This window comes from Salvelinus fontinalis, chromosome 42 (genome assembly GCF_029448725.1).
Source record: "Salvelinus fontinalis isolate EN_2023a chromosome 42, ASM2944872v1, whole genome shotgun sequence".
NCBI lineage: Eukaryota > Metazoa > Chordata > Actinopteri > Salmoniformes > Salmonidae > Salvelinus > Salvelinus fontinalis.
Genome location: NC_074706.1, coordinates 5711258 through 5735745, shown reverse-complemented (window position 1 = coordinate 5735745; position 24488 = coordinate 5711258). Strand labels below are relative to the sequence as shown.

At 49.0% G+C, this 24488-nt stretch overlaps 1 protein-coding gene across 6 annotated transcripts in view; it reads left to right on the top strand.

The window, feature by feature from the left end:
- LOC129841100 (lipopolysaccharide-responsive and beige-like anchor protein) overlaps nt 1–24488 on the top strand; it is a 340220-nt gene that overhangs the window by 208914 nt on the left and 106818 nt on the right. For all 6 annotated transcript variants that reach the window (XM_055909205.1, XM_055909200.1, XM_055909204.1 and 3 more), the window contains 4 exons: nt 15987–16104; nt 16353–16455; nt 21928–22043; nt 22346–22458. In XM_055909205.1, coding sequence (XP_055765180.1) covers nt 15987–16104; nt 16353–16455; nt 21928–22043; nt 22346–22458 — 450 coding nt within the window. The remainder of the gene's footprint in view (nt 1–15986; nt 16105–16352; nt 16456–21927; nt 22044–22345; nt 22459–24488) is intronic.

Below are 24488 nucleotides of genomic sequence, written 5' to 3'. Positions count from 1 at the left end.
CCTGGAACAGAGAGTAAAGGTTACCCACCCACCCACCTGGAACAGAGAGTAAAAGTTACTCACCCACCCACCTGGAACAGAGAGTAAAGGTTACTCACCCACCCACCTGGAACAGAGAGTAAAGGTTACTCACCCACCCACCCACCTGGAACAGAGAGTAAAGGTTACTCACCCACCCACCCACCTGGAACAGAGAGTAAAGGTTACTTACCCACCCACCTGGAACAGAGAGTAAAGGTTACTTACCCACCCATCTGGAACAGAGAGTAAAGGTTACTTACCCACCCACCCACCTGGAACAGAGAGTAAAAGTTACTCACCCACCCACCTGGAACAGAGAGTAAAGGTTACCCACCCACTCACCTGGAACATAGAGTAAAAGTTACTCACCCACCCACCTGGAACAGAGAGTAAAGGTTACTCACCCACCCACCTGGAACAGAGAGTAAAGGTTACTCACCCACCCACCTGGAACAGAGAGTAAAGGTTACTCACCCACCCACCCACCTTGAACAGAGAGTAAAGGTTACTCACCCACCCACCCACCTTGAACAGAGAGTAAAGGTTACTCACCCACCCACCCACCTTGAACAGAGAGTAAAGGTTACTCACCCACCTTGAACAGAGAGTAAAGGTTACTCACCCACCCACCCACCCACCTGGAACAGAGAGTAAAGGTTACCCACCTGGAACAGAGAGTAAAGGTTACCCACCTGGAACAGAGAGTAAAGGTTACCCACCTGGAACAGAGAGTAAAGGTTACTCACCTGGAACAGAGAGTAAAGGTTACTCACCCACCCACCTGGAACAGAGAGTAAAGGTTACTTACCCACCCACCTGGAACAGAGAGTAAAGGTTACTCACCCACCCACCCACCTGGAACAGAGAGTAAAGGTTACTTACCCACCCACCTGGAACAGAGAGTAAAGGTTACTCACCCGCCCACCTGGAACAGAGAGTAAAGGTTACGTACCCACCCACCTGGAACAGAGAGTAAAGGTTACTTACCCACCCACCTGGAACAGAGAGTAAAGGTTACTCACCCGCCCACCTGGAACAGAGAGTAAAGGTTACGTACCCACCCACCTGGAACAGAGAGTAAAGGTTACTCACCCACCCACCTGGAACAGAGAGTAAAGGTTACTTACCCACCCACCCACCTGGAACAGAGAGTAAAGGTTACGTACCCACCCACCCACCCACCTGGAACAGAGAGTAAAGGTTACTTACCCACCCACCCACCTGGAACAGAGAGTAAAGGTTACTCACACACCCACCCACCTCGAACAGAGAGTAAAGGTTACTTACCCACCCACCCACCTGGAACAGAGAGTAAAGGTTACTCACACACCCACCCACCTCGAACAGAGAGTAAAGGTTACTTACCCACCCACCTGGAACAGAGAGTAAAGGTTACTTACCCACCCACCTGGAACAGAGAGTAAAGGTTACTTACCCACCCACCTGGAACAGAGAGTAAAGGTTACTTACCCACCCACCCACCTGGAACAGAGAGTAAAGGTTACTTACCCACCCACCCACCTGGAACAGAGAGTAAAGGTTACTTACCCACCCACCCACCCACCTGGAACAGAGAGTAAAGGTTACTTACCCACCCACCCACCTAGAACAGAGAGTAAAGGTTACTTACCCACCCACCCACCTAGAACAGAGAGTAAAGGTTACTTACCCACCCACCTCGAACAGAGAGTAAAGGTTACTTACCCACCCACCTGGAACAGAGAGTAAAGGTTACTTACCCACCCACCTGGAACAGAGAGTAAAGGTTACTTACCCACCCACCTGGAACAGAGAGTAAAGGTTACTTACCCACCCACCCACCTGGAACAGAGAGTAAAGGTTACTTACCCACCCACCCACCTGGAACAGAGAGTAAAGGTTACTTACCCACCCACCCACCTGGAACAGAGAGTAAAGGTTACTTACCCACCCACCCACCTAGAACAGAGAGTAAAGGTTACTTACCCACCCACCCACCTAGAACAGAGAGTAAAGGTTACTTACCCACCCACCTGGAACAGAGAGTAAAGGTTACTTACCCACCCACCTGGAACAGAGAGTAAAGGTTACTTACCCACCCACCTGGAACAGAGAGTAAAGGTTACTTACCCACCCACCTGGAACAGAGAGTAAAGGTTACTTACCCACCCACCTGGAACAGAGAGTAAAGGTTACTTACTTACCCACCCACCTGGAACAGAGAGTAAAGGTTACTTACCCACCCACCTGGAACAGAGAGTAAAGGTTACTCACCCGCCCACCTGGAACAGAGAGTAAAGGTTACTCACCCACCCACCTGGAACAGAGAGTAAAGGTTACCCACCCACCCACCCACCTGGAACAGAGAGCTTCTAGGTTGCCCACCCGCATATCTGGAACAGAGAGTAAAGGTTACCCACCCGCCCACCTGGAACAGGGAGTAAAGGTTACCCACCAACCCACCTGGAACAGAGAGTAAAGGTTACTCACCCACCCACCCACCTGGAACAGAGAGTAAAGGTTACTTACCCACCCACCCACCTCGAACAGAGAGTAAAGGTTACTTACCCACCCACCCACCTGGAACAGAGAGTAAAGGTTACTCACCACCCACCTGGAACAGAGAGTAAAGGTTACTTACCCACCCACCCACCCACCTACCTGGAACAGAGAGTAAAGGTTACTTACCCACCCACCCACCTGGAACAGAGTAAAGGTTACTCACCCACCCACCCACCTTGAACAGAGAGTAAAGGTTACTTACCCACCCACCCACCCACCTGGAACAGAGAGTAAAGGTTACTCACCCACCCACCCACCTTGAACAGAGAGTAAAGGTTACTTACCCACCCACCCACCCACCTGGAACAGAGAGTAAAGGTTACTTACCCACCCACCCACCTGGAACAGAGAGTAAAGGTTACTCACCCACCCACCCACCTTGAACAGAGAGTAAAGGTTACTTACCCACCCACCCACCTGGAACAGAGAGTAAAGGTTACTCACCCACCCACCCACCTTGAACAGAGAGTAAAGGTTACTCACCCACCCACCCACCTGGAACAGAGAGTAAAGGTTACCCACCCGCCCACCTGGAACAGAGAGTAAAGGTTACTTACCCACCCACCTGGAACAGAGAGTAAAGGTTACTTACCCACCTAGAACATAGAGTAAAGGTTACTTACCCACCCACCTGGAACAGAGAGTAAAGGTTACTTACCCACCCACCTGGAACAGAGAGTAAAGGTTACTTACCCACCCACCCACCTGGAACAGAGAGTAAAGGTTACTTACCCACCCACCTGGAACATAGAGTAAAGGTTACTCACCCGCCCACCTGGAACAGAGAGTAAAGGTTACGTACCCACCCACCTGGAACAGAGAGTAAAGGTTACTTACCCACCCACCTGGAACAGAGAGTAAAGGTTACTCACCCGCCCACCTGGAACAGAGAGTAAAGGTTACGTACCCACCCACCTGGAACAGAGAGTAAAGGTTACGAACCCACCCACCTGGAACAGAGAGTAAAGGTTACTCACCCACCCACCTGGAACAGAGAGTAAAGGTTACTTACCCACCCACCCACCTGGAACAGAGAGTAAAGGTTACGTACCCACCCACCCACCCACCTGGAACAGAGAGTAAAGGTTACTTACCCACCCACCCACCTGGAACAGAGAGTAAAGGTTACTCACACACCCACCCACCTCGAACAGAGAGTAAAGGTTACTTACCCACCCACCCACCTGGAACAGAGAGTAAAGGTTACTCACACACCCACCCACCTCGAACAGAGAGTAAAGGTTACTTACCCACCCACCTGGAACAGAGAGTAAAGGTTACTTACCCACCCACCTGGAACAGAGAGTAAAGGTTACTTACCCACCCACCTGGAACAGAGAGTAAAGGTTACTTACCCACCCACCCACCTGGAACAGAGAGTAAAGGTTACTCACCCACCCACCCACCTGGAACAGAGAGTAAAGGTTACTTACCCACCCACCCACCTGGAACAGAGAGTAAAGGTTACTTACCCACCCACCCACCTAGAACAGAGAGTAAAGGTTACTTACCCACCCACCCACCTAGAACAGAGAGTAAAGGTTACTTACCCACCCACCTGGAACAGAGAGTAAAGGTTACTTACCCACCCACCTGGAACAGAGTAAAGGTTACTTACCCACCCACCTGGAACAGAGAGTAAAGGTTACTTACCCACCCACCTGGAACAGAGAGTAAAGGTTACTTACTTACCCACCCACCTGGAACAGAGAGTAAAGGTTACTTACCCACCCACCTGGAACAGAGAGTAAAGGTTACTCACCCGCCCACCTGGAACAGAGAGTAAAGGTTACTCACCCACCCACCTGGAACAGAGAGTAAAGGTTACCCACCCACCCACCCACCTGGAACAGAGAGCTTCTAGGTTGCCCACCCGCATATCTGGAACAGAGAGTAAAGGTTACCCACCCGCCCACCTGGAACAGGGAGTAAAGGTTACCCACCAACCCACCTGGAACAGAGAGTAAAGGTTACTCACCCACCCACCCACCTGGAACAGAGAGTAAAGGTTACTTACCCACCCACCCACCTCGAACAGAGAGTAAAGGTTACTTACCCACCCACCCACCTGGAACAGAGAGTAAAGGTTACTCACCACCCACCTGGAACAGAGAGTAAAGGTTACTTACCCACCCACCCACCCACCTACCTGGAACAGAGAGTAAAGGTTACTTACCCACCCACCCACCTGGAACAGAGTAAAGGTTACTCACCCACCCACCCACCTTGAACAGAGAGTAAAGGTTACTTACCCACCCACCCACCCACCTGGAACAGAGAGTAAAGGTTACTCACCCACCCACCCACCTTGAACAGAGAGTAAAGGTTACTTACCCACCCACCCACCTGGAACAGAGAGTAAAGGTTACTTACCCACCCACCCACCTGGAACAGAGAGTAAAGGTTACTCACCCACCCACCTGGAACAGAGAGTAAAGGTTACTTACCCACCCACCTGGAACAGAGAGTAAAGGTTACTTACCCACCCACCTGGAACAGAGAGTAAAGGTTACTCACCCACCCACCCACCTTGAACAGAGAGTAAAGGTTACTCACCCACCCACCCACCTGGAACAGAGAGTAAAGGTTACCCACCCGCCCACCTGGAACAGAGAGTAAAGGTTACTTACCCACCCACCTGGAACAGAGAGTAAAGGTTACTTACCCACCTAGAACAGAGAGTAAAGGTTACTTACCCACCCACCTGGAACAGAGAGTAAAGGTTACTTACCCACCCACCTGGAACAGAGAGTAAAGGTTACTTACCCACCCACCCACCTGGAACAGAGAGTAAAGGTTACTTACCCACCCACCTGGAACAGAGAGTAAAGGTTACTCACCCGCCCACCTGGAACAGAGAGTAAAGGTTACGTACCCACCCACCTGGAACAGAGAGTAAAGGTTACTTACCCACCCACCTGGAACAGAGAGTAAAGGTTACTCACCCGCCCACCTGGAACAGAGAGTAAAGGTTACGTACCCACCCACCTGGAACAGAGAGTAAAGGTTACGTACCCACCCACCTGGAACAGAGAGTAAAGGTTACTCACCCACCCACCTGGAACAGAGAGTAAAGGTTACTTACCCACCCACCCACCTGGAACAGAGAGTAAAGGTTACGTACCCACCCACCCACCCACCTGGAACAGAGAGTAAAGGTTACTTACCCACCCACCCACCTGGAACAGAGAGTAAAGGTTACTTACCCACCTAGAACAGAGAGTAAAGGTTACTTACCCACCCACCTGGAACAGAGAGTAAAGGTTACTTACCCACCCACCTGGAACAGAGAGTAAAGGTTACTTACCCACCCACCCACCTGGAACAGAGAGTAAAGGTTACTTACCCACCCACCTGGAACAGAGAGTAAAGGTTACTCACCCGCCCACCTGGAACAGAGAGTAAAGGTTACGTACCCACCCACCTGGAACAGAGAGTAAAGGTTACTTACCCACCCACCTGGAACAGAGAGTAAAGGTTACTCACCCGCCCACCTGGAACAGAGAGTAAAGGTTACGTACCCACCCACCTGGAACAGAGAGTAAAGGTTACGTACCCACCCACCTGGAACAGAGAGTAAAGGTTACTCACCCACCCACCTGGAACAGAGAGTAAAGGTTACTTACCCACCCACCCACCTGGAACAGAGAGTAAAGGTTACGTACCCACCCTCCCACCCACCTGGAACAGAGAGTAAAGGTTACTTACCCACCCACCCACCTGGAACAGAGAGTAAAGGTTACTCACACACCCACCCACCTCGAACAGAGAGTAAAGGTTACTTACCCACCCACCCACCTGGAACAGAGAGTAAAGGTTACTCACACACCCACCCACCTCGAACAGAGAGTAAAGGTTACTTACCCACCCACCTGGAACAGAGAGTAAAGGTTACTTACCCACCTAGAACAGAGAGTAAAGGTTACTTACCCACCCACCTGGAACAGAGAGTAAAGGTTACTCACCCACCCACCCACCTGGAACAGAGAGTAAAGGTTACTTACCCACCCACCTAGAACAGAGAGTAAAGGTTACTTACCCACCCACCTGGAACAGAGAGTAAAGGTTACTTACCCACCCACCTGGAACAGAGAGTAAAGGTTACTTACCCACCTAGAACAGAGAGTAAAGGTTACTCACCCACCCACCCACCTGGAACAGAGAGGAAAGGTTACTTACCCACCCACCCACCTGGAACAGAGAGGAAAGGTTACTTATCCACCCGCCCACCTGGAACAGAGAGTAAAGGTTACTTACCCACCCACCCACCCACCTGGAACAGAGAGTAAAGGTTACTTACCCACCCACCCGGCCACCTGGAACAGAGAGTAAAGGTTACCCACCCACCCACCTGGAACAGAGAGTAAAGGTTACTTACCCACCCACCTGGAACACAGAGTAAAGGTTACCCACCCACCCACCTGGAACAGAGAGTAAAGGTTACTTACCCACCTACCCACCTGGAACAGAGAGTAAAGGTTACTCACCCACCCACCCACCTTGAACAGAGAGTAAAGGTTACTTACCCACCCACCCACCTGGAACAGAGTAAAGGTTACTTACCCACCCACCTGGAACAGGGAGTAAAGGTTACTCACCCCCCACCCACCTGGAACAGAGAGTAAAGGTTACTTACCCACATACCTGGAACCGAGAGTAAAGGTTACTTACCCACCCACCCACCTGGAACAGAGAGTAAAGGTTACTTACCCACCCACCCACCTGGAACAGAGAGTAAAGGTTACGTACCCACCCACCTGGAACAGAGAGTAAAGGTTACTCACCCACCCACCTGGAACAGAGAGTAAAGGTTACTTACCCACCTACCCACCTGGAACAGAGAGTAAAGGTTACTTACCCACCCACCCACCTGGAACCGAGAGTAAAGGTTACCCACCCGCCCACCTGGAACAGGGAGTAAAGGTTACTTACCCACCCACCTGGAACAGAGAGTAAAGGTTACTCACCCACCCACCCACCTGGAACAGAGAGTAAAGGTTACTCACCCACCCACCCACCTGGAACAGAGAGTAAAGGTTACTCACCCGCCCACCCACCTGGAACAGAGAGTAAAGGTTACTCACCCACCCACCCACCTGGAACAGAGAGTAAAGGTTACTCACCCACCCACCCACCTGGAACAGAGAGTAAAGGTTACTCACCCACCCACCCACCTGGAACAGAGAGTAAAGGTTACTCACCCGCCCACCTGGAACAGAGAGTAAAGGTTACTCACCCACCCACCTGGAACAGAGAGTAAAGGTTACTTACTTACCCACCCACCTGGAACAGAGAGTAAAGGTTACTTACCCACCCACCCACCTGGAACAGAGAGTAAAGGTTACGTACCCACCCACCTGGAACAGAGAGTAAAGGTTACTCACCCACCCACCTGGAACAGAGAGTAAAGGTTACTTACCCACCCACCCACCTGGAACAGAGAGTAAAGGTTACGTACCCACCCACCCACCCACCTGGAACAGAGAGTAAAGGTTACTTACCCACCCACCCACCTGGAACAGAGAGTAAAGGTTACTTACCCACCTAGAACAGAGAGTAAAGGTTACTTACCCACCCACCTGGAACAGAGAGTAAAGGTTACTTACCCACCCACCTGGAACAGAGAGTAAAGGTTACTTACCCACCCACCTGGAACAGAGAGTAAAGGTTACTTACCCACCCACCCACCTGGAACAGAGAGTAAAGGTTACTTACCCACCCACCTGGAACAGAGAGTAAAGGTTACTCACCCGCCCACCTGGAACAGAGAGTAAAGGTTACGTACCCACCCACCTGGAACAGAGAGTAAAGGTTACTTACCCACCCACCTGGAACAGAGAGTAAAGGTTACTCACCCGCCCACCTGGAACAGAGAGTAAAGGTTACGTACCCACCCACCTGGAACAGAGAGTAAAGGTTACGTACCCACCCACCTGGAACAGAGAGTAAAGGTTACTCACCCACCCACCTGGAACAGAGAGTAAAGGTTACTTACCCACCCACCCACCTGGAACAGAGAGTAAAGGTTACGTACCCACCCTCCCACCCACCTGGAACAGAGAGTAAAGGTTACTTACCCACCCACCCACCTGGAACAGAGAGTAAAGGTTACTCACACACCCACCCACCTCGAACAGAGAGTAAAGGTTACTTACCCACCCACCCACCTGGAACAGAGAGTAAAGGTTACTCACACACCCACCCACCTCGAACAGAGAGTAAAGGTTACTTACCCACCCACCTGGAACAGAGAGTAAAGGTTACTTACCCACCCACCTGGAACAGAGAGTAAAGGTTACTTACCCACCCACCTGGAACAGAGAGTAAAGGTTACTTACCCACCCACCCACCTGGAACAGAGAGTAAAGGTTACTTACCCACCCACCCACCTGGAACAGAGAGTAAAGGTTACTTACCCACCCACCCACCTAGAACAGAGAGTAAAGGTTACTTACCCACCCACCCACCTAGAACAGAGAGTAAAGGTTACTTACCCACCCACCTGGAACAGAGAGTAAAGGTTACTTACCCACCCACCTGGAACAGAGAGTAAAGGTTACTTACCCACCCACCTGGAACAGAGAGTAAAGGTTACTTACTTACCCACCCACCTGGAACAGAGAGTAAAGGTTACTTACCCACCCACCTGGAACAGAGAGTAAAGGTTACTCACCCGCCCACCTGGAACAGAGAGTAAAGGTTACTCACCCACCCACCTGGAACAGAGAGTAAAGGTTACCCACCCACCCACCCACCTGGAACAGAGAGCTTCTAGGTTGCCCACCCGCATATCTGGAACAGAGAGTAAAGGTTACCCACCCGCCCACCTGGAACAGGGAGTAAAGGTTACCCACCAACCCACCTGGAACAGAGAGTAAAGGTTACTCACCCACCCACCCACCTGGAACAGAGAGTAAAGGTTACTTACCCACCCACCCACCTCGAACAGAGAGTAAAGGTTACTTACCCACCCACCCACCTGGAACAGAGAGTAAAGGTTACTCACCACCCACCTGGAACAGAGAGTAAAGGTTACTTACCCACCCACCCACCCACCTACCTGGAACAGAGAGTAAAGGTTACTTACCCACCCACCCACCTGGAACAGAGTAAAGGTTACTCACCCACCCACCCACCTTGAACAGAGAGTAAAGGTTACTTACCCACCCACCCACCCACCTGGAACAGAGAGTAAAGGTTACTCACCCACCCACCCACCTTGAACAGAGAGTAAAGGTTACTTACCCACCCACCCACCCACCTGGAACAGAGAGTAAAGGTTACTTACCCACCCACCCACCTGGAACAGAGAGTAAAGGTTACTCACCCACCCACCCACCTTGAACAGAGAGTTAAGGTTACTTACCCACCCACCCACCTGGAACAGAGAGTAAAGGTTACTCACCCACCCACCCACCTTGAACAGAGAGTAAAGGTTACTCACCCACCCACCCACCTGGAACAGAGAGTAAAGGTTACCCACCCGCCCACCTGGAACAGAGAGTAAAGGTTACTTACCCACCCACCTGGAACAGAGAGTAAAGGTTACTTACCCACCTAGAACAGAGAGTAAAGGTTACTTACCCACCCACCTGGAACAGAGAGTAAAGGTTACTCACCCACCCACCCACCTGGAACAGAGAGTAAAGGTTACTTACCCACCCACCTAGAACAGAGAGTAAAGGTTACTTACCCACCCACCTGGAACAGAGAGTAAAGGTTACTTACCCACCCACCTGGAACAGAGAGTAAAGGTTACTTACCCACCTAGAACAGAGAGTAAAGGTTACTCACCCACCCACCCACCTGGAACAGAGAGGAAAGGTTACTTACCCACCCACCCACCTGGAACAGAGAGGAAAGGTTACTTATCCACCCGCCCACCTGGAACAGAGAGTAAAGGTTACTTACCCACCCACCCACCCACCTGGAACAGAGAGTAAAGGTTACTTACCCACCCACCCGGCCACCTGGAACAGAGAGTAAAGGTTACCCACCCACCCACCTGGAACAGAGAGTAAAGGTTACTTACCCACCCACCTGGAACACAGAGTAAAGGTTACCCACCCACCCACCTGGAACAGAGAGTAAAGGTTACTTACCCACCTACCCACCTGGAACAGAGAGTAAAGATTACTCACCCACCCACCCACCTTGAACAGAGAGTAAAGGTTACTTACCCACCCACCCACCTGGAACAGAGTAAAGGTTACTTACCCACCCACCTGGAACAGGGAGTAAAGGTTACTCACCCCCCACCCACCTGGAACAGAGAGTAAAGGTTACTTACCCACATACCTGGAACCGAGAGTAAAGGTTACTTACCCACCCACCCACCTGGAACAGAGAGTAAAGGTTACTTACCCACCCACCCACCTGGAACAGAGAGTAAAGGTTACGTACCCACCCACCTGGAACAGAGAGTAAAGGTTACTCACCCACCCACCTGGAACAGAGAGTAAAGGTTACTTACCCACCTACCCACCTGGAACAGAGAGTAAAGGTTACTTACCCACCCACCCACCTGGAACCGAGAGTAAAGGTTACCCACCCGCCCACCTGGAACAGGGAGTAAAGGTTACTTACCCACCCACCTGGAACAGAGAGTAAAGGTTACTCACCCACCCACCCACCTGGAACAGAGAGTAAAGGTTACTCACCCACCCACCCACCTGGAACAGAGAGTAAAGGTTACTCACCCGCCCACCCACCTGGAACAGAGAGTAAAGGTTACTCACCCACCCACCCACCTGGAACAGAGAGTAAAGGTTACTCACCCACCCACCCACCTGGAACAGAGAGTAAAGGTTACTCACCCACCCACCCACCTGGAACAGAGAGTAAAGGTTACTCACCCGCCCACCTGGAACAGAGAGTAAAGGTTACTCACCCACCCACCTGGAACAGAGAGTAAAGGTTACTTACTTACCCACCCACCTGGAACAGAGAGTAAAGGTTACTTACCCACCCACCCACCTGGAACAGAGAGTAAAGGTTACTTACTTACCCACCCACCTGGAACAGAGAGTAAAGGTTACTCACCACTCACCTGGAACAGAGAGTAAAGGTTACTCACCACTCACCCTTCCATCTATCTTTTCACCTCTACATGACATTGTCTACTGCGTTTCTGACCTGATACTTGGAGGTGGAAAGTGACATTCCAGCACTGAGAGATGACATGTAGTGTGGTTGAGGAGGCAGTGTGTGTGTGTATCTCGTTCTGTGTGTGTGTGTGTGTGTGTGTGTGTCTGTGACATGTAGTGTGGTTGAGGAGGCAGTGTGTGTGTGATTGAGGAGGCAGTGTATCTCGCTCTGTCTGTGTGTGTGTGTGTGTGTATCTCGTTCTGTCTGTGTGTGTGTGTGTGTGTGCCTGTGACATTTAGTGTGGTTGAGGAGGCAGTGTGTGTGTGTGTATCTCGTTCTGTATGTGTGTGTGTGTCTGTGACATGTAGTGTGGTTGAGGAGGCAGTGTGTGTGTATCTCGTTCTGTGTGTGTGTGACATGTAGTGTGGTTGAGGAGGCAGTGTGTGTGTGTGTGTGTGTGTGTCTGTGTCTGTGTCTGTGACATGTAGTGTGGTTGAGGAGGCAGTGTGTGTGTGTGTATCTCGCTCTGTGTGTGTGTCTGTGACATGTAGTGTGGTTGAGGAGGCAGTGTGTGTGTATCTCGTTCTGTGTGTGTGTGACATGTAGTGTGGTTGAGGAGGCAGTGTGTGTGTGTATCTCGCTCTGTCTGTGTGTATGTGTGTGTGTGTGTGTGTGTGTGTGTGTGTGTGTGTGTGTGTGTGTGTCTGTGACATGTAGTGTGGTTGAGGAGGCAGTGTGTGTGCGTATCTCGCTCTGTCTATGTGTGTGTGTGTCTGTGACATGTAGTGTGGTTGAGGAGGCAGTGTGTGTGTGTATCTCGCTCTGTCTATATATATGTGTGTGTGTGTCTGTGACATGTAGTGTGGTTGAGGAGGCAGTGTGTGTGTATCTCGCTCTGTCTGTGTGTGTGTGTGTGTGTGTGTGTGTGTGTGTGTGTGTGTGTGTGTGTGTGTGTGTGTGTGTGTGTGTGTGTGTGTGTGTGTGTGTGTGTGTGTGTGTGACATGTAGTGTGGATGAGGAGGCAGTGTGTGTGTATCTCGCTCTGTCTGTGTGTGTGTGTGTCTGTGTGTGTTTGTTACATGTAGTCTGATGAGTAGTTGGTGTTGTTGACATGTGAACCTGATGGCCACCCTGTCTGTCTGTCTGTCTGTCTGTCTGTCTGTCTGTCTCTCTGTCTCTCTGTCTCTCTGTCTCTCTGTCTCTCTGTCTCTCTGTCTCTCTGTCTCTCTGTCTGTCTGTCCATCCTTACAGTGGATAGAGAAGGCAGACTGATCCAACTGTCTGTCTGAGGCGGTTTGTCATAACCTTCAGATCAGACTGGTAAACAGACTCTGACAGACAGGACCGGGCAGGAGACACGCAGACCAGACTGTCATATCTAGTTATTTAGACGCTGCTTTGTTATACATCGTTGAGCTATATTTGTAAGTACACAGTGATGATCATACAATAACGTGAATACAGTATATTACTAAAATAAAGTTAGTTGATTGGTGTGGTGCAGACTGCAGTGTAAAACGTCCCCCGATCTTCCCACAGGCAGTGTTGTTGTGTCATGCTCTGTTGAGGCTGTGGGTTACAGAGTGGCAGTGTGTAACGCAGTCTGTTAACACTGATCAAATAGGGTTAATTGTATCACAGGGAGTGGTGGCTGCTGTGGATGGTCATTGCCTGCCTTGTCTGCAGTGTGGAGATCAGTCCATGAGTGGCTGAAAGATGACGAGAAGGGATTTTCATTATTTAAAAAAATCGAACTGATGAAGACTCACCTAGATCCACTAAGACTTCATCAAAAATAGAAAGATCAAACTGATGAGGGAAAAAACGGACACAATACCCATCTTTCTCACCTAGATCCTTCTAAAACCTTAAAAATCACATAATAGTGTCTTTCACAAATAACTTTGACGCCCAATGAAAGAAAATCCCTTCATAAGTCCTTTTGGATATTCTGTACCAGAAGCCACAGCTTGAGGGGTTATTGTGACAGTGTTCCCATGGTGATGGGGCTGATGGGAGGCTGGTACGGTGTGGGGTTGTAATGGGCCCAGCCTGTTAGGGTAGTGTAGGTGAGAGTCTGGGAGAGAGACGGACGGGCAGCCCAGTCTCTCCTCCAAACCTCTCTAATCCACATTTAATTGAACTCCAGAGACTTTGAAGTGAGGCTGTGGTGCAGGCAGATCTTATTCCTCTGAGAGGTGGGCAGAGGGAGGGAGGGAGAGAGAGGAGGGAGAGAGAGGAGGGAGGGAGAGGAGGGAGAGAGAGGAGGGAGAGAGCAGGGGGTAGAAGGAGATGGCGGGAGAGAGAGGGGGAGGGAAGTATGGAGGCACCGGAGGAAAGAGAGGGAGGAAAGAGAGAGAGGGGGAAGGAGAAAGAGAGAGATTGAGAGAGAGGCTGCCAGGATGTCCTCAGCTAAGAGCTCCAGCTGCTCCCTTCCACTGCACCCTTTAATGAGCTCCTTGAAGCTAGTGCTGGAGTTAGCACACTATGCTAGTCGCATATTTGAATATTTCTTACCCCTCGGTGCCATACCTCAGTGACCCCACTTCAATCCCCATGTCCCTTAACACCTAGCGTCATTAAAAGAGCTTTGAAACAAAAAGGGAGAGGCTCGTGCGGGTAAAAAAAAAAAAAGCTAGTCAACAAAGCAACGATAAGTGGGTTAGCGCAGAATCTAAAGATTGGATTAGCTTGAATATGAATCGCAGGAGGCCCGGACCGAGCATCTGTGGCTGTCAGGAGGGCTGACAGGCGTCGAGACAAGTCACTCTGACAACCGCAGAGAGAGAGTATCCATTCTCCACAGAGAGAGATTAGGCTCAGCTCATTTTAGCATTTTTGCATTCTTTAGCGCTAGCCGACAAGCTCCTGTTTAACCTTGCAAGGTGGCAGTCCCCTTGTTAGAGGAATTAGAGAAAGCAGGTTAACTGACTATTTAGCATAAACTGTGCTGTTGACCCAATAGCACTTTTCATAAAAGCGTTGTCAAACGCAACTAGCTCTCGCTGTCTCACGTCAGAATTAGTTGTTAATCCATATTTATTAAACGTCAAATTGTGAAGTTGTTGCAAATGTCAAATTTCGAAGTGTTTCAGGTTAAGATTAGGGTTAAATTTAGGCGGAGCCATTAAAAACCACAGCAATGGGCAGTTTGTGTTGGCATTATAGATTTATTTGAACGCCATATCACTGTTTTGTAAACACATTTTACGTTTGGCCTTGCAGTTGGTACTCTTCAGGGAAGTAATAGCTCTGAATATTGGTGCATACTTGAAATGACAATAGTATGTATCTGATTCTGAGCATTTCTTTATTTATATTTTAAGCTGAGAGGATACCCGCTGTCTAAATTACTGATGAGCTTTTAGTGAACTAAATGTCTGCCTCGTCCATCCCTCCCTCCCCTCCTCCCTCTGAATAGGGCTCATTCTCTCGTTAAAGGAATCGCTTTTTCATGGAGGCTGATCAATATTACACATTAATCCTGCTGTCCGGGACAACGTGTCATTTGGCTGTGATGAATGAACCTTCTCTCCTTTCTCTTCTTCTCTTCTTCTTCTCTCCTCTCTCTTCTCCTTCTCTCCTCTCTCTTCTCCTTCTCTCCTTTCTCTTCTTCTCTTCTTCTTCTCTCCTCTCTCTTCTCCTTCTCTCCTCTCTCTTCTCCTTCTCTCCTTTCTCTTCTTCTTCTTCTCTTCTCTCCTCTCTCTTCTTCTTCTCTGCTCTCTCTTCCTCTCTGCTCTCTTCTTCTCTCCTCTCCTTATCTCCGCTCTCTTCTTCCTCTCTCTTCTTCTTCTCTCCTCTCCTTATCTCCGCTCTTCTTCCTCTCTCTTCTTCTTCTCTCTTCCTCTCTTCTTCTTCTCTCTTCTTCTTCTTCTTCTTCTTCTCTCCTCTCATCTTCTCTCTTCCTCTCTCCTTCTCTCTCTTCTCTCCTTCTCTCCCCTCTCTCCTTCTCTCTCTTCTCTCCTTCTCTCTCTTCTCTCCTTCTCTCCCCTCTCTCCTTCTCTCTCCTCTCTCCTTCTCTCCTCTTGTCCTTTCTCTTTTCTCTTCTCTCCTCTTGTCTCTTCCTCTCTTCTCTCCTCTCTTCTTCTTCTCTCCTCTCTCCTTCTCTCTCCTCTCTCCTTCTCTCCTCTTGTCTCTTCTCTCCTCTCTCCTATTCTCTCTTGTCTCTTCTCTCTTCCTGTCTCTTCTTTCTTTCTGTCTCTTCTCCTCTTTTCTTCTTTCTTCTTTTACTACTTTCTTATCTCCTGTCTTTGCTCACCTCTCACCCTCATACTTTTCCTCCGTCTCTCCTCTCCTTACCACTCCTCTCCTCTCCTTACCACTCCTCTCCTCTCCAGATCCTAACCTACACAGAGGGCCTCCATGGTAAATGGCTGTTCACAGAGATCAGGGCTGTCTTCTCCAGACGTTACTTGCTACAGAACACTGCTCTGGAGATTTTCATGGCCAACAGAAGTAAGACCCACAACCAGCAGATTTTATTCTAATATTATTCAGTAGAATCACAACCCTTAAATTATGACATGAGTTTGGATTTGAATCTGAAAGACAAATGAGTGAAATGTATCTTTGCCGGGATCTTTTTGAAAGAGTATAGATTTGATGTTGGGATTTATTTCTATATTATTTTGAATTTGAAGCGGCTCCATTATTTGTGGAAACCAAGCCATGGATTGACAGAACTTGTTTGCCTTCCTCTGTAGCTGCGGTCATGTTCAACTTCCCAGATGCAGGCACGGTCAAGAAGGTGGTTCAATGCCTCCCTCGCGTGGGGGTGGGCACCAACTTTGGCCTCCCACAGACCAGGTGAGTCTATCTCTTTCTATTTTGTTCTCTCTCTCTCTCTCGCTCTCTCTCTCTCTCTCGCTCTCTCTCCATCTTCCTGCGGTGGAGGGTTGGTATGTGTTCATACCCACTTTGTCTCGTCAGCTGACACTAAACACTTGTGGGCTTAGCGTGTAACACTGGCATTTCACGTGTCACACCGTCACGCTTCAGCACGTTCTGAGAAAACCACCACAGAAAGAGTGGAAAACACACACACAGACACACACACACATATACACACACACACACAGTCCAAGGTATAGAGTGGGCACCCCCCCCCCCCCAACTCTCTCCCTCTTCTCCTCTTGCCTTCTTATGACTGCATGTCTGCAGCACCCTGCCATAGCCAAGTCCAGCCTGTGTACCGCACTGTCATGGCTGTAGCCAAGCCAAAGACAGAATGGAACTTGAGAAATGTCCAAGAAAATTCCCAAGGAGTATCCCAGTGTTTTGCTGCATAGTTGGCGTGATAGTGATATGGACCATCCATTTTGTAACCCATGAGAGTGTTGAAATGTGTGTTTTTGTAAGAGTCAGATTGTGTGTATCTGTTTGTTTTTGTGTCCTGTGTGTTTGTGCGTGCATGCTTGAGGGAGGGAGGGAGAGTGTCAGTCCCATTAATCAACATGGTGTAGCTCAGCCTGGGGGCACTGTGTCTCTTTTGACCTGGAGACAACTGTACAGCCCAGTCCTGTTCTCACACCATCACTACTCCCTCAGCATTACATTATACAGCCTTTACCACAACCTACAGTACCTCTACCTCACACTATAATGTTTACCACAACCGACAGTACCTCTACCTCACACTATAATGTTTACCACAACCTACAGTACCTCTACCTCACACTATGTTTACCACAACATACAGTACCTCTACCTCACACAATGTTTACCACAACATACAGTACCTCTACCTCACACTATGTTTACCACAACCTACAGTACCTCTACCTCACACTATGTTTACCACAACATACAGTACCTCTACCTCACACTATGTTTACCACAACCTGCAGTACCTCCAACTCACACAATGTTTACCACAACCTACAGTACCTCTACCTCACACTATGTTTACCACAACCTGCAGTACCTCTACCTCACACTATGTTTACCACAACCTGCAGTACCCCTACCTCACAATATGTTTACCACAACCTACAGTACCTCTACCTCACACTATAATGTTTACCACAACCTGCAGTACCTCTACCTCACACTATAATGTTTAGCACAACCTGCAGTACGTCTACCTCACACTATGTTTACCACAACCTACAGTACCTCTACCTCACACTATGTTTACCACAACCTACAGTACCTCTACCTCACACTATGTTTACCACAACCTACAGTACCTCTACCTCACACTATAATGTTTACCAGAACCTACAGTACCTCTACCTCACACTATGTTTACCACAACCTGCAGTACCTCTACCTCACACTATGTTTACCACAACCTACAGTACCTCTACCTCACACTATAATGTTTACCACAACCTGCAGTACCTCTACCTCACACTATGTTTACCACAACCTACAGTACCTCTACCTCACACTATGTTTACCACAACCTACAGTACCTCTACCTCACACTATAATGTTTACCGCAACCTGCAGTACCTCTACCTCACACTATGTTTACCACAACCTACAGTACCTCTACCTCACAATATGTTTACCACAACCTACAGTACCTCTACCTCACACTATAATGTTTAGCACAACCTACAGTACCTCTACCTCACACTATAATGTTTAGCACAACCTACAGTACCTCTACCTCACACTATGTTTACCACAACCTACAGTACCTCTACCTCACACTATAATGTTTACCACAACCTACAGTACCTCTACCTCACACTATGTTTACCACAACCTACAGTACCTCTACCTCACACTATGTTTACCACAACCTACAGTACCTCTACCTCACACTATAATGTTTACCACAACCTACAGTACCTCTACCTCACACTATGTTTACCACAACCTACAGTACCTCTACCTCACACTATGTTTACCACAACCTACAGTACCTCTACCTCACACTATGTTTACCACAACCTGCAGTACCTCTACCTCACACTATAATGTTTAGCACAACGTACAGTACCTCTACCTCACACTATGTTTACCACAACCTACAGTACCTCTACCTCACACTATGTTTACCACAACCTACAGTACCTCTACCTCACACTATGTTTACCACAACCTGCAGTACCTCTACCTCACACTATGTTTACCACAACCTGCAGTACCTCTACCTCACACTATGTTTACCACAACCTGCATTACCTCTACCTCACACTATGTTTACCACAACCTGCATTACCTCTACCTCACAATATGTTTACCACAACCTGCATTACCTCTACCTCACACTATGTTTACCACAACCTACAGTACCTCTACCTCACACTATGTTTACCACAACCTACAGTACCTCTACCTCACACTATGTTTACCACAACCTACAGTACCTCTACCTCACACTATAATGTTTACCACAACCTACAGTACCTCTACCTCACACTATGTTTACCACAACCTACAGTACCTCTACCTCACACTATGTTTACCACAACCTACAGTACCTCTACCTCACACTATAATGTTTACCACAACCTACAGTACCTCTACCTCACACTATGTTTACCACAACCTGCAGTACCTCTACCTCACACTATGTTTACCACAACCTGCATTACCTCTACCTCACACTGTTTACCACAACCTACAGTACCTCTACCTCACACTATGTTTACCACAACCTGCATTACCTCTACCTCACACTATGTTTACCACAACATCACATCCACACCAGTGTTGCAATAACGTTTCCCTAACATTCAGTGAGTTTTCGTTAGGTATATCGACTACCTAGGCTTCACCCCAACCTCTCTTTCACTATACATTAATGTCTCAAAAATGTTGGACCTAACATTCAGACAGCATTTTAAGTACCTATAAAGAAACGAGATTTCCCTAGCATTTGTCCTCTGGCCTAACCTTCATATGGTTCAGCATTTGATCAAGACAAAGTAGATTGTGGACTCCAGGAAAAGGAGGACCAAGCGCGCCCTTGTTCTCAACGACGGGGCTGTAGTGGAGCAGGTTGAGAGCTTCAAGTTCCTTGGTGTCTACATCACCAACAAACTAACAATGTACAAGCACACCAAGACAGTTGTGAAGAGGGCACGACAAAACCTATTCCCCCTCAGGAGACTGAAAAGACTTGGCATGGGTCCTCAGATCTTCAAAAGGTTCTACAGCTGCACCATCGAGAGCATCCTGACCGGTTGCATCACTGCCTAGTATGGCAACTGCTCGGCCTCTGACCGCAAGGCACTACAGAGGGTAGTGCGTATGGCCCAGTACATCACTGGGGCCAAGCTTCCTGCCATCCAGGACCTCTATACCAGGCGGTGTCAGGGGAAGGCCTTAAAAATTGTCAGACTCCAGCCACCCTAGTTATAGACTATTCTCTCTGCTACCCCCCGACAAACTGTACCGGAGCGTCAAGTCTAGGTCCAAGAGGCTTCTAAACAGCTTCTACCCCCAAGCCATAAGACTCCTGAACATCTAGTCAAATGGCTACCCAGACTATTTGCATTGCCCTCCCCCCCTCTCTTTTTACACTGCTGCTACTCTCTGTTATCTATGCATAGTCACTTTAATAACTCTACCTACATGTACATATTACCTCAACTACCTTGACTAACCTGTACCCCCACACGTTGACTCTGTACCGGTACCCCCTGCATATAGCCTCGCTATTATTTTACTGCTGCTCATTAATTTCTTCTTCTTATTATGTTTAACTGCATTGTTGGTTAAGGGCTTTTAAGTAAGCATTTCACTGTAAGATCTGCACCTGTTGTATTCCACGCATGTGACACATAAGATTTGATTTGATTTTAGCTGCCTTGTATATAACGCAGAGATGTTGCCCTAACGTTTGTTCAGTGTTTTGAAGCTATGAACTGGGAGTTGTAAAGGGGTGATTGTGACTTTCTGCCGGCCTAATGACTATAATCTCACACTGTGACAGTGATTCATTCCATAATTTGCCTTTGTTGTAATTGGATTGGGGGTCATTTGTTTAAGTCCCCCAGAATACATCATGCTCTGGGGGCCTGCGTGTGTGTGTGTTGCAGGGGGGATCAGTGTGTGTATCCGCATGCGAAGAATTAACCCTTCTCATTGCATATTTTTTTTTTTCATTCAGTGTGCCTAAATATCAATACATATTTCATATTGGAACATTTGCATTTAGAGACTTTACTAAAGCCGTGGACGGAATCAGTTTAATTATTGAAGTTGGACATCTTGAAACACACCAATCCTCTGTTATTAGGTTATCTTTTCATAATTCACAGTGGGTCTGAAGTGTTTTTCTTTGAAAGTGTTGTCAATGTCTTGTTTGCCAGCACTTATGGACTGGCATAAAGCTCGGTATCTAACCAGAAGAGCCCGGTATCTAACCAGAAGAGCCCGGTATCTAACCAGAAGGGCCTGGTATCTAACCAGAAGGGCCCGGTATCTAACCAGAAGAGCCCGGTATCTAACCAGAAGAGCCCGGTATCTAACCAGAAGAGCCCGGTATCTAACCAGAAGGGCCCGGTATCTAACCAGAAGAGCCCGGTATCTAACCAGAAGAGCCCGGTATCTAACCAGAAGAGCCCGGTATCTAACCAGAAGAGCCCGGTATCTAACCAGAAGAGCCCGGTATCTAACCAAAAGAGCCCGGTATCTAACCAGAAGAGCCCGGTATCTAACCAGAAGAGCCCGGTATCTAACCAGAAGAGCCCGGTATCTAACCAGAAGAGCCCGGTATCTAACCAGAAGAGCCCGGTATCTAACCAGAAGAGCCCGGTATCTAACCAGAAGAGCCCGGTATCTAACCAGAAGGGCCCGGTATCTAACCAGAAGAGCCCGGTATCTAACCAGAAGAGCCCGGTATCTAACCAGAAGAGCTCGGTATCTAACCAGAAGAGCCCGGTATCTAACCAGAAGAGCCCGGTATCTAACCAAAAGAGCCCGGTATCTAACCAGAAGAGCCCGGTATCTAACCAGAAGAGCCCGGTATCTAACCAGAAGAGCCCGGTATCTAACCAGAAGAGCCCGGTATCTAACCAGAAGAGCCCGGTATCTAACCAGAAGAGCCCGGTATCTAACCAGAAGAGCCCGGTATCTAACCAGAAGAGCCCGGTATCTAACCAGAAGAGCCCGGTATCTCATCAGACGGGCCCGGTATCTCACCAGAAGGGCCCGGTATCTAACCAGAAGGGCCCGGTATCTAACCAGAAGGGCCCGGTATCTAACCAGAAGAGCCCGGTATCTAACCAGAAGAGCCCGGTATCTAACCAGAAGGGCCCGGTATCTCATCAGACAGCCCGGTATCTAACCAGGCAGTGTGTGTTCCCCCTCCTCCAGGCGTATATCCCAGGCAAGTCCCAAACAGCTCTACAAGGCCTCCAACATGACCCAGCGCTGGCAGCGCAGAGAGATCTCCAACTTTGAGTACCTGATCTTCCTCAACACCATCTCTGGTAAGACCAGTGTTACCCCACTGTCACTGGACTGTCATCATAGGGAATGACAACACACCCAGCTATAATGAACATTTGTGGTCAATGATGTAAAGTCTGTTAGGCCAACATGGTTTCATCCTCTGACTTCATTTTCTTCATAGTTTAGTTAAAATATATTCCACATTTAAGCTCTAATTGAAAAGGGAGTCTGGTGTCCAGACATTTAGATTACTAGACATGTTCAGTTCAAGAAGTTTGATGATGATGTTGACTAATTTGAGACTGTTGTGACCACTCCCCCTATGCCTTCCTCCCTCCAGGCCGTACGTACAACGACCTGAATCAGTACCCCGTCTTCCCCTGGGTCATCACGAACTACGACACTGAAGACCTGGACCTCACTCTGCCCAGCAACTACAGAGACCTGTCCAAGGTAACACACCCACGCACACTTAGGAAGAAAGAGACGCGTCGCTGTAGACAGGTTCTCTGTGACTAGCTGAGTCAGCGCTGATAGAACGTCCTATAAGGTAGTAGGCTATGAGGGAGTATGTAGGGGAGTTGTGGCTGGAATGATTAGCAGGCTGTTTGTTAATCACTGCCCACTCCCCTGGCCTGAGTAGTGGCTGTGTAATTGCGATTGATCATAGTTAAGTAAGACGTCTCTTTAATCACTGGGTGCTGATAGCCATCGCTGTACAACACACAGCAGAGAGGAAAGAACATCTCTCTCTCTCTCTCTCTCTCTCTCTCTCTCTCTCTCTCTCTCTCTCTCTCTCTCTCTCTCTCTCTCTCTCTCTCTCTCCCCCCCCCCCACTGGCTAAAGGCGTCCTCATACATAGGTTTGATTTGCTCCTAGCAGAACTTGGCTAGGTGAAGTGAACATCGTTCATGGGCAAAACTCCATTCTTTTCTAATTGAAGTCACAGTCTGAAGTCCCCTCCCGCCGCTCCCTCTGAAGTAAAGGAATGCTCTCTACAGATGATTAAGAACAATGGAAGATGTCTTACTCTCCCCTCCTGATGCTTTTAAAACACACACACACTTTTAAAAGGCCCATCTCCAAAGCCTGCCAGTCGCAGCAGCCCCAGAACGGCCATTAATTATGTGTAATGGCGCCCAATGGTGGGAGGACAGAGGATTACTTTGAGAGTGAGATGATGGAGCGCCCGTGTCTGGCTTAAACCAAAATGGCCGAATAAATCAGCCGGACCACAGGAAACAACAGGCATGTGCAGTAATGGACAGGCAGAGTATACCTGGGCAGTAATGCACTCTAGAGCCACACAGAGATGGCCATTCACTTCTAATGGTGCGTCTGGCCCAAGTCTGCCCTGGCTGGCAAAGGATTCTGAGGTAGTGGTGGAATGCAGAAGCGTCCATCTTGCTATGACTGAGGATGGATTCAGCTGGAGTGAATGCACGCTCTCTTGAAAAGACTTCTCTGGCCTTTTTGTGAACTGTCATTGCCATAACTGCTTCTCGACTTCCATACACACCCATACACTCATCCTGTCATACACATCAACACCGTCCTCCAAGCAGTCCTCCTTTGACCAGTCCTCCCATCGCTGTTTCTCTCTCTCTACCTTGCTTGTGTAGTGTTTCCCACCATGCGGCTGTGTACTCGCCCCCCCCTCGCTCTGTTTATTTGTGCTTCATTTTGCCCACTAGGCTGACACATGACAGCCATAGCAGCCTCTCTCCCCTCCTCCTGCCCCCCTCATCCCCCTCTTCCTCCAGAGTTTGGACAGCTCAGCCTCTGTGCTCAGTCGAGCCTCAACGCCCCAGGGAGAAACTGAGCAGCAGAGAGAGGGAGGGAATGAGATAGAACAAGGGGAGAGAGAGTGAGAACGACAGAACAAGGGGAGAGAGAGTGAGAACGACAGAACAAGGGGAGAGAGAGTGAGAACGACAGAACAAGGGGAGAGAGAGTGAGAACGACAGAACAAGGGGATAGAGGGAGAACGACAGAACAAGGGGAGAGAGAGAGGGAGAACGACAGAACAAGGGGGGAGAGAGAGGGAGAACGACAGAACAAGGGGGGAGAGAGAGGGAGAACGACAGAACAAGGGGGGAGAGAGAGGGAGAACGACAGAACAAGGGGGGAGAGAGAGGGAGAACGACAGAACAAGGGGGGAGAGAGAGGGAGAACGACAGAACAAGGGGGGAGAGAGAGGGAGAACGACAGAACAAAGGGGGAGAGAAGGAGAACGACAGAACAAGGGAGCAGAGAGGGAGAGAGAGGGAGAACGACAGAACAAGGGGGAGAGAGTGAGAACGACAGAACAAGGGGGAGAGAGTGAGAACGACAGAACAAGGGGAGAGAGAGTGAGAACGACAGAACAAGGGGGGAGAGAGAGGGAGAACGACAGAACAAGGGGAGAGAGAGGGAGAACAACAGAACACCGGGGAGAGAGAGTTAGAACGACAGAACACCGGGGAGAGAGAGTGAGAACGACA